The sequence below is a fragment of the Echinops telfairi genome, unplaced genomic scaffold, assembly GCF_000313985.2.
Source record: "Echinops telfairi isolate 266 unplaced genomic scaffold, ASM31398v2 ScPeMD7_7459;HRSCAF=8497, whole genome shotgun sequence".
Classification (NCBI taxonomy): domain Eukaryota; kingdom Metazoa; phylum Chordata; class Mammalia; order Afrosoricida; family Tenrecidae; genus Echinops; species Echinops telfairi.
The window spans coordinates 1,360,299-1,370,764 of NW_022111359.1; the positions used below are offsets into that span (position 1 = coordinate 1,360,299).

General features: G+C 39.4%; 1 protein-coding gene across 1 annotated transcript in view; it reads left to right on the forward strand.

The window, feature by feature from the left end:
• Nucleotides 1-10,466, forward strand: part of LOC105979883 (zinc finger protein 420-like) — a 20,661-nt gene that overhangs the window by 5,262 nt on the left and 4,933 nt on the right. Inside the window, exons 2-5 of the mRNA XM_045300035.1 lie at nucleotides 1,210-1,336; nucleotides 2,154-2,304; nucleotides 3,340-4,313; nucleotides 4,475-4,753. Coding sequence (XP_045155970.1) covers nucleotides 1,210-1,336; nucleotides 2,154-2,304; nucleotides 3,340-4,313; nucleotides 4,475-4,753 — 1,531 coding nt within the window. The remainder of the gene's footprint in view (nucleotides 1-1,209; nucleotides 1,337-2,153; nucleotides 2,305-3,339; nucleotides 4,314-4,474; nucleotides 4,754-10,466) is intronic.

Below are 10,466 nucleotides of genomic sequence, written 5' to 3' on the forward strand. Positions count from 1 at the left end.
AGGTGGAGGACTTTGTGGACTGGTGTTGGGTAAATGGGTTAATGTTGGACTTGTGGGCTTGGGCAGCATTGGGTTGGGATGTTTTCATGATGCACATTTTCTTTACATAAAACTCTCTTATACATGAGTTGCTGTGGATTTGTTTCTCCAAAGTACCTAAACTAATACAATAGGAATGAGTGTTCTGTTAAATGCCTTATCTGCATCCATAGGTATAATCATGTGCTTATTTTATTATAGCGATTGTTTTCTAATGCGTACTACGTTTGGGATGTATGTGTAACTGTTGTGTTATTTGTATTGTTTTACAGTTATTACAAAGTAGATAGCAGACATAAGGACATTGGTGTTTGCTCTATTGTACTACAAGAGTAGAGTGCATTTTTGTGAGAATGCCTAGGTTTATGTTTGTTTCATGTAGACACCATTAATAATTTTTTTGCCACAATTAATAATTTATTGAGAATTACGTCAGGTTTTGAGATTTGAGAATCTGTAGGGAGATCTAGATGGTCACATTTTCTTGTCTCTAGTTGGAGCTCTTGTAACTTTTATTACCTTTTCTTATCTCTTTCAAGAGAAAGTGCTGATGTGAGGACAACTGCATTTCTGAAAAACAGGCGACTGGCGTCATTCATGATTTGCCCCAAGAATAGCCTTTATTTTAGCAGGTGACCCTCTCCCTTTTGGACCTTCTTGAGTGGTTTAAGAAAGCATGTGAAGCCTGGGTTTCCCTGCATGCTTCTTCATGCCTCCTTTCCACCCGTGACTGCACGGGGTCAGTGGAATCACTGACGTTCTACTGTGTTTCCTAGTTAGTTATTAACACCTCTTCCTGCCTTCATGTGTGCTTTTGTGTTTCCTTGAGAAGGCTGGTCACTTTGAGGAAAATAGTTGGAAATGTTTGTGCACTAGAAAGGGGAAAACCGAATGGCAGCATAAAACTTCAGTTTGGTCACAAACTATATAAAAATGATTTAAGTACATTGGAATTATGTAAGACAGGATGTAATCAGTGCGGATGTAAATGTAGGTAGTAAAAGACAAGGCTAATAACTATATTTTAGAATATTGCCCGATGGAGTATGGAACCTTGTAGGAATATACAATCAGTAGGAATAGTGAGCTGCCCAGTACTGCTGGCCTCACTGCTCTGTCATACATTAGACTACACAGTGCCTTGCTGATCAGAACGTGTGTGATGTTTAGGACACAGTGGTTATTGAGGATGTGGCTGTGATCTTTAGCCAAGAAGAGTGGGCTTTGCTGGATCTCACTCAGAGAAAACTCTATGAAGATGTGATGATGGAAACCTTCAGAAACCTGACCTCAGTAGGTAAGCATGACATTTTTTAAAAATAATTCCTTTTACAAGCAAAAATATTTTTCTCATCAATGTTGCTAAAATATTCGGGATGAGAAATGGGAATAAATAATTAAATAAGATAGGCATGTTCCCATTGTTTGTGGACAGGACATAGTCTGGGTTTCACCAAGACCAAAATCTCTTTGTAGGAGAGTTTTTATTTCTCTTGTGATTAGAAGCCCTGAGGCTCTTAATCGTTGTAAATATAAGCAGTGCCCTCAGGGTCTGAGAAATTTGTGCTGTGGCACCTGGTAATGAGTGTTACTATGTTTACTACACATTTGATGGTATTTTTGGTGTCAAATTCACAATTCTCTATATACAGACACCGTGAAGAGCCATGTTTTGGTTCATTGCTCTTTCTGTCTTCTCTAATAAAGCACATGAGCACCATGCCAGCCACACCCATTTTTGTTCCTGCAGGAGAAAGGAAGTAGAGATAGGGAATTATATTTGGATCACTTGGCTAGAAAACTTCTATTTGGTGGTGAACACAATTTCAGTTACTGGGGTTTGCTTTTTCTGATTTTAGAACTCCTCTCATACCTGGTTCTGAACGCTTCCTATTTTAATATTTATTGTCTAGTGTGTGCAAAATGTTTATCCTTTGCTCTCCTAATTACACCCGTTTGTCACCATCATTATTAATCTTCATGGATATATTTCAAAGTAAATTGCATTTTAATCATTACCAAAGTGCTGAAACAGCAAAATGTGGCTAAATATTTATTTGTTCACAGCACCCTTCCCTTTTTGTTTCATATTGTGAACTTCAACTTTTAAATAGCTGGGTCAGTCTCTGAAGACCATAATGATGGAGGAACGCTACCCACTGAACATACAGTGCTGCAACTCATGAAGAATGACACTTGGTCCTCCAGGTCAGGAGAAACTTTTGAATTGCCTGGGAATACTAGCCAACACGAAAAACATTTAAGGTGAGAGTCATTCTTAAGCACAAATAGTGCATCAGAACAAGGTCCTGAAATGTCAGTAAGCTATGTACTTGTATCCATAGTGATTTCAAAAGATTTGGAAAAGCAGAATTTAATGATTGTGAAATTTTCCCACAAACTTATATGAAGACATCTCAAATATGGAGCTTTTATAGTACACTCAAAATCAGGCATTAGTCTGCTAACTGAAAAATTTGTGAAACAAACCTACCTGTCACAATTTGTGAGAAAGATGTAGGTGTGTACTTTCATAAAAATTATATCCTTGGAAGTCATGTCAAATATTTCAACGTACGGTTGCAATGAGATTGTTTCTCAGTTTTAGCGTGTGTATGTAAACAGTGCTTGCTGTGGAGCAGTAAAGTGGCACAGCGCCCCACTGTGTACTGAAAAAGCAGCATTCCAGCTCTCCAGCCATTCCACAATAGGTAGGTGTGGTAGTCACCTTTTTAAAAAATGGATGAGCTTAGAAAGTCTCTGAGCCATTTTACTTTGTTCTATGTGGAGCTGAGTCTGAATCAACTTGGCACCAGAGTATAGTGGATGTGTATACGTAATCCTTTGTAAAATAGAGGATTGGCAGAAAAAGAAGACCCCCCAGCAGAAGGATTGACACAGTGGCAACCAAGGGCTCAAACAAAAAGTGTCACCAGAAACAGACAGTGTTTCATCTTGTTGCACTTAGAGTTGCAATGAGTCAGAGCCCATTCAGTAGCACCTCGTGGTGGCAATATATGAACCATACCTAAAAAGTATGTATTGAACAGTGTTTTCACAATAGAACACTGTAATAAATGTGAGTCAGATATTGTGTGTTTGAAACAAATTTCGCTTGGATACCCTTATTAGAAAGCCACATATTATAGGACAAACTGGCCAAAATTGTAGTTTTTGTCCTAGGTCTTTTAACCTATGAAGCTTGACAATTCAGAGCAAAAGTTATTCATGTTAACTGTTTTTTAATGTTGAGGTAGGAATCAAATATATTGCCAACAACATGATGCCTACTTTTAACAGAAATTATATTGGAGAGAACCTCTGTGGAAGTAATGAAGACTACCAGTGTGCGGCAACTTTCAATGGACTTCAAAATCTTACCGTGCTTCAAAGAAATCCTCCAGAAGTAAATCGAACTGAAAGCTGTGAGTTTGGAAATATTTTCATGGATCACTTATCACAGAAGTATCAAAGCAGATTGCACACTGGATATACCTCTCACGTATCTCTCCCTCCTATGAGAGTTTTTAATGGAAAGAAACCACATCATGGTAAGGTATATGACAACGACGTCATTGGTATCTCACCACTCGAGGCTCCTGTGACAACACTCAGTAAGGAGAAACGCTGTGAAAGCATTGACCGTGGGATGCATTTCTGTATGTTCTCATCCTTTTGGACACATGAGCTAGGCCATGAACATGAATGTATAGAAAATTGTAAAATCCGTACTTATCCTTCATCTCTTATTTTACATAAAAAGTTTAATAGCAGAGATACACCGTATGAATGTAAAGAATGTGGTAAAGCCTTTAGAAAGCCCTCCTACCTCACTCGACATATAAGAGCTCACACTGGAGAGAGGCCTTATGAGTGTAAAGACTGTGGGAAAGTCTTTAGTCAATCCTCATATCTCATTGAACATAAGAAAATTCACAGTGGAGACAGGGACTATGTATGTAAGCAATGTGGAAAAGCATTCAGTCATCCTTCTAACCTCTGTCAATATATAAGAACGCACACTGGAGAGAAGCCTTATAAATGTAATGATTGTGGGGATGCCTTCAGTCTGTCCTCATCCCTTAATGTACATAAAAGAATTCACAGTGGAAAGAGTGCCTATGAATGTAAGCAATGTGGGAAAGCCTTTAGACAGACCTCACACCTCATTCGGCATATAAGAACTCATAATGGAGAGAGGCCTTTTGAATGTAAAGACTGTGGGAAAGCCTTTATTCAATTCTCAAATCTCATTAAACATAAAAAAATTCACAGTGGAGAGAGGCCTTATGAATGTAAGCGATGTGGGAAAGCCTTTAGAGAGATATCAAACCTTACTAGCCACTTAAGGATTCACACTGGAGAGAGACCCTATGAATGTAGGCAGTGTGGGAAAACCTTTAGATGTTCCTCAGTTCTCACTACCCATGTTAAGAAGACACAGTGATGAGCGACCCCATGAATGTAATGAATGTGGGAAAACATTTAAGCGGTTCTCAGCCCTCACTACATATAAGAACTCACAGTGGTGAGAAGCCCTATGAATGTAAGCAGTGTGGGAAAGCCTTTAGTCTGCAGTGTGCCCTCTCTCGCCATTTAAGGATTCACACTGGAGAGAGACCCTATGAATGTAAGCAGTGTGGGAAAGCCTTTACACTACAGAATAACCTCATTCGCCATTTAAGAATTCACACCGGAGAGAGGCCCTATGAATGTAAGCAGTGTGAGAAAGCTTTTGTTTCTTCTTCATCCCTCAATACACATATCAAGATTCACACTAGAGAGAACTTATGAATGCAATGAGTGTGATAAAGCTTATAAACCAGGCTCTGTTCTCAGTTCACATAAAGGGACTCAGTGGAGAGGGGGTCCTGTTAATAAAAGGAATATGGGGAAACTTTTAGGAATTACCCCATTCTAAGCATAGTGGGTCACATAATGGGGCCTTAGGAATGTAAGCAGTCTGGGAAAGCCTTTTGGGATTGTCTAGCCCTTACTACACATACAGGAAATCGCAGACAATAGAGAGGCCCAGTGAATGTAATAAATATAGGAAAGTCTTCGACACCTCTCAGTCCTCACTGCACATAGGAGGGTTGACACTGGAGTAAGGTCCTATGATTGTAAGTGCTGTGGCAAGCATAGAGTTTCTTATCACCTGAACACAGAGCAGGGAGAGGCCTTATTAGGAATGTAGGAAAGCCTTTAGTTGTGCTTTTCCAACACTAACTATATTAAAGTAGAACAGTTGAAGGTGTTAGGAATACAGCATGAGGGAAAGCCTTTAGTTGTCATCCTTCATGACACAAATTCACATGGAAAAAAATAACCTTACTGATGTTAATCAGATTAGAAACTTGATGTCCTTTCCATCTCATATGATCCATAAAAACTTATAGTAGAGATTACTCTTTCAAAAACCGGGTATTTCATCCTTCTTTAACTTCGGATAGCAAATGCCTGTGATGCTAGTTAAAGAACAAACTTTCTCAATGATTCAGAATGCAATTGTAACTCAAAGATGGAGTCATTATAACTTTTTGTGCCTTTGAAGAAAAGGAAAATGTTACAATAACATTGGAATAATCCTCATATTTGATTGTCACATCCTAAATCCAAGCTAAATTTGACCTCCCTTAAAGATGTTGGCTATTACAAAATGTGCTGCATGATATGGAAAATATTAATACTTTTAAAACTTTGTATACAATAAAATAACACTGATCGGATACTTGCTTTGAGTGTTTTGGTTTGTTTCTGTATTTATCACATTCTTCTATTCTCCTCATTGTAGAGTTAACTTTCATCCTTTCAATTGCTAAATTTATCATAGGGTAAAATGTATTTTGACAATTATTACTGATAATTATAATTACTCTATGATACTTCCTGTGACAGCCGCTTTGGTCCTTTATTAATTGGAATACTGCAAAAAATAACTTTTCCTTCTCTCTCTTTTATATATTAAATTGTTTGTACAAATATAAAACTCCAGAGAATCACACCTTAAAATCACACCCACTGCCTGCAAGTCAATTTTGACTCAATGGTCCTATGCCTATTTTACATGGCAGTAGATGTTTATGAAAGAAGGCAGCCTCAAGTTTCTGCTATTTAGCAGATGGTGGCTTTGGACCACTTACCTTTTGGTTAACTGCCTCATGCCTAACCGCATCAATAAGCTACTGGGGTTATTACTTTAGTTGCCCCAGGTTTAGTTATTAGGAGTTATGTTAAGTAGTTTTTTGTTTTATTTGGATTTTTTTTCACTTGTACCTATTTTCATACTTGCTGCAAATATTCAAAACATATCTTGCCCTTTTCCTTGCTGAGCCTTGCAATCATAATTTTCTCCTAGAAGGTTGTTAAGTGCTACTGAGTCGGTTCTGACCCATAGCAACCTTATGCACAACAGAGTCAAACCTTGCCCAGTCCTGAGTCATCCTCCAGTCGTTCCTATGTTTGAGCCCATTGTTGCAGCCACTGTCTCAATCGAGTTCCTTGGGGGCCTTCCTCTTTTTTTGCTGCCCCTGTACTTTATCACACATGATATTCTTCTACAGGGACTGGGCTCTGCTGACAATGTGCTCAAAGTATGTAAGACATATTAGGCTTACTTTAACAATAGAATGTCATTTAGGTGCTAAAATCACAGCACTAGGAAGCTTATAGCTACTGTGCCCGAAAGTGAGGAGAGCTAGGAGATACATGAGGGGCTTCAACAACTTTCATGGAAATTTTCCATTTTCTTTTCTTTTTTCTCATATTTTTGAAGCTACCTCAAATGCATATATTTATATCTATTCCTGTGTGTCTCTGTGTATTGTAAAATACCTTGGGATCATCATGCCCACATCTCTGATACCCATCTAACACTACAGTGTTCATTTTAGTCTTTCATATATTTGTATGGTACTGTATTCTTCAATTTTAATAATAATGGCTCCCGTGATCTATAACATTATTTGTTCACCCTTAAATATATGTACCAAGGAATTGTAGCAATCTTATGAAGTGATAAAGGATTGAGCTTTATCAGGCCAACTTGGGCTTTCAGATTTCTGAGAGTTAAAAGTGCATTTGAGGCTAAAAAATGAGAGTTGTGCAGAATAGTGCATTATTTAATGTATCATAGCCAAAGTCTCTAACTGATATCAGTAGACCTCTACCTCCATAGGTCTGGTAAGAACATGAGGGGTTGTACTGATAGTTTTTACTTGTGACTAACTAAACTGGATTCCCTGGCATGTTATCCTGCTGCATATAAAGTGAGCCCTTCATAGGGGGAGCTAGTCCTACTGACCCACAGAAGTGGAGCTGAATGCCCTTGAGCTGAGGCTTCTGGGAGTGGGGTGCCTGTGGGCAATTAATTCCGTCATCTGGGTTTGCTGACCGCAGAGCTTGAGCTAAATGGCCTTGGGCTGAGACTTAGAGTTGAGGTGTATGCCCCTTTGGACATCTATAGGCAGCCCTGAAAGAACATTGTACCATTTCCTGATGAAAAGCTTTCTCCTGAGCATTTCTCACTTGCCTTACAACCTGTTAACTTCCTTTAAAAAACATCCATAAGCATGAGTATTGTCTATAAGTTAGGTAAGCATTGCACTCAATATTATAGCCTAGAGATAAAGAATACTGGTTAAAATGACATAGTGGGTAAGACCAGGGCACCAAATGGTTGCCTGATGGTAATCTCTTAAAGCGTAATTTTGTGATCGTATTGGCCTGGTCAATAAAAGTAAAGAAGGAGCGTAAATTGAGCTTCCTGCATGGTGAGAAACATCTGGGCCTTTGAGGGTATCATGTCTTAGAGACATGGGAGTTCTGCACTGGACCTCTCTGATCTCATTCTGTGCATCTCTGCATTCATATTCCTTTTTTAAAAAAATACTGCTGATAAAGGGATGGCCTTTTTTAAGTTCTGTGACTCTACCTAGGGCATCAGAAGACTAAGATGCACAAGCCCCAAACAGTGGTATTTTCAGTATCACCTATGTGTGAAAACTGGACAATAAGGAAGACGAGAAGAACTGATGCATTTGAATTATGGGGATGCCCTTGGATGAAGACCCAGAGTCCTAGTGAAGTTCCAGTGGGGAGGAAGGCAAAAGGCAAAAGAAAGGAAGACTCTCTCTCCATCTTTCTTATACAACAGGCCACAACCCTGGGGAGGCATCATCAGACTGTAACCCCATTGACAGGTTGGATTCCACCCCTACGCTTTCACACAGGGTTAACTTTACATAAAAATCTAATTGCCACGGACACCCCTTGGAAACTTGGCCCCAACACAACTCTTTAACCATATGTAATCTCTAGACAGAGATAATGAAATCATGTCTGTGCCTAACAACATACAACTAAATCGTGTGCAATCAAAAATGAACCAGCCACATTTAAACCTTTTAAAAGTGAACAAAACAAAAATATTCTATGCCTAGCAATTGCAGATTTGTAAGCACCTAGACCTGAATCCTATAATCCTATCTACATCCTCCTCCACCAATGAACGTTTGTAAACCAGACATCCCATGCCTTCCTTTCCCTCATGTTGGGTACCCAATATCTAAACTGCCTACTTCTATCAACCCACTGCTCAGAGGAGACAAGTATGTTCTTTGATGTGAAGAATCTTTATTACTATTGGAACTTTGGGTGTCTGCATCCATAACCAAAGTCAAATCTAGCACAGGTCATCATCAAATCAGCAAGCAATGCCAGTAAATGCCATAGCAAGCTAGGGAATTACCTGATAACTCCCCCACTTCTACCCCCAGCCACTTCATACCACTGGTCCCTTCCAAAATTCTCATCAATCCTAGCCCCCTCATGCTATGTCATCCCATAGGCTCAGGATCTAAGCAATTCTTTAAACTTCAGACCACCCACCAACTTCTCACCTCTCCTTACGTTCCTGTGAATCAGGTCTATGGGCATCAGTGGACAAACTCAACCTGCCTCCTCATAGCTGCATTTCCCCCACTTCCACTCAAGTGGATCCAGGTGTTCACTTAGCGAGCACTTCATGCTGCTACGGGCTCTCTCTAACTTTAAATCCTATACGAGGTTTCTAATGGGCACAGCGTTTTCAGCATAGGCACATCCACAGGCAAACCCCTTGCTCAAAATTTAAAATCAATGCCACCTGTTTGCCTTATGCACTCTCAAGGGCAAATGTCCTGGCATTCAAGGCACTGGGAAGGGCTAAACTTTACTAAACCGTTTACCTTGTCTCCTTGTGGGTAACTCCTAATACTTGAGTATAACAGGATCCCTGGTGGGCAGTGGTAATGAGTTGGACTGTGATCTGCATGGTTGCCAATTGAAATCCAGCAGCAGCAGCTCCTCAGGAGAAAGACTGGGCTTTATAGTAAGCCCACAGTTACAGTCTGAGAAACTCACGGGTAGTCCCTATAAGTCAGCATTTATTCAATGGCAGTGAATGGGTGAGTGATTTTAACTTGATGCCCTGGTGGAATAGTGGTTACAAGTTGGCCAATGATCCACAAGTTTGGCAGTTCAAAACCACCAGACACTCCTTAGGAGAAAGGTGGGGCTTTCTACTCCTGTAAAAAATTGCAGTCTCAGAAACTCACAGGGACGATTCTACTCTGTCCTATAGAGTCAACTATGAGCCAGCATCGACTTGATGAGTAGTGAGTTTGGTTTTGAATTTTAACATTATGTACTAGCTAAAGGTGAAGATGGGTGGGTTTATAAGTGCTTTCTAATCGTTTCTAATGTTCATTTCTATCATATTTCATGTCGATAACAGTAAGCAGGAGAAATCCATATAATCCTAGAACACCCAGATCCTAAACACAATTCTTTTAAAAACATTCCAATTCCATCTTTTCTTATTGAGACTATTCCATTAGTAGACTGTGGCCTTAGGCTCCAGAGGTCAAGTCCTCTGGATTCAGTCATTTTGTGTAAGCAGAAGAGCCTTGAACTCGTTCTAACTACACAGTAGCAAAGCCAAATGGAAAAAATTATGGTCAAGGGGCTGAACAGAAAATTTCAAAGGGCAGTTGAGAAAACCGGTTAAGGGAAAAAAAAGATTGAGGTGCAGACTTAAGAATATGCAAAATCCTAGAGTTAGAAAACCAAAAGGGAACACCACACTCAGCATTTCCTAACTGAAAAAATTGAAATAAATTCAAGTGTCAAATCGTAATGTTAAATGGTAATGGTACTGAAGAACGTGCAAACTGCACTGAAACACTACCCAAAACAAGTCTCCAAGAATTGATTGAATACCAATTGATAGGAAATTTGAAAAGTACTCCCTCAATGCAAGAATACTTTGTTCTATTAAATTGGCATTCTATGATGCTCACCTTCCCAACACAACCACTGAAGACAAAGCAGGTGAATAAGCAAATGTGGTGAAGAAAGCTGATGGTGCCCGGCTATCAAAAGATATA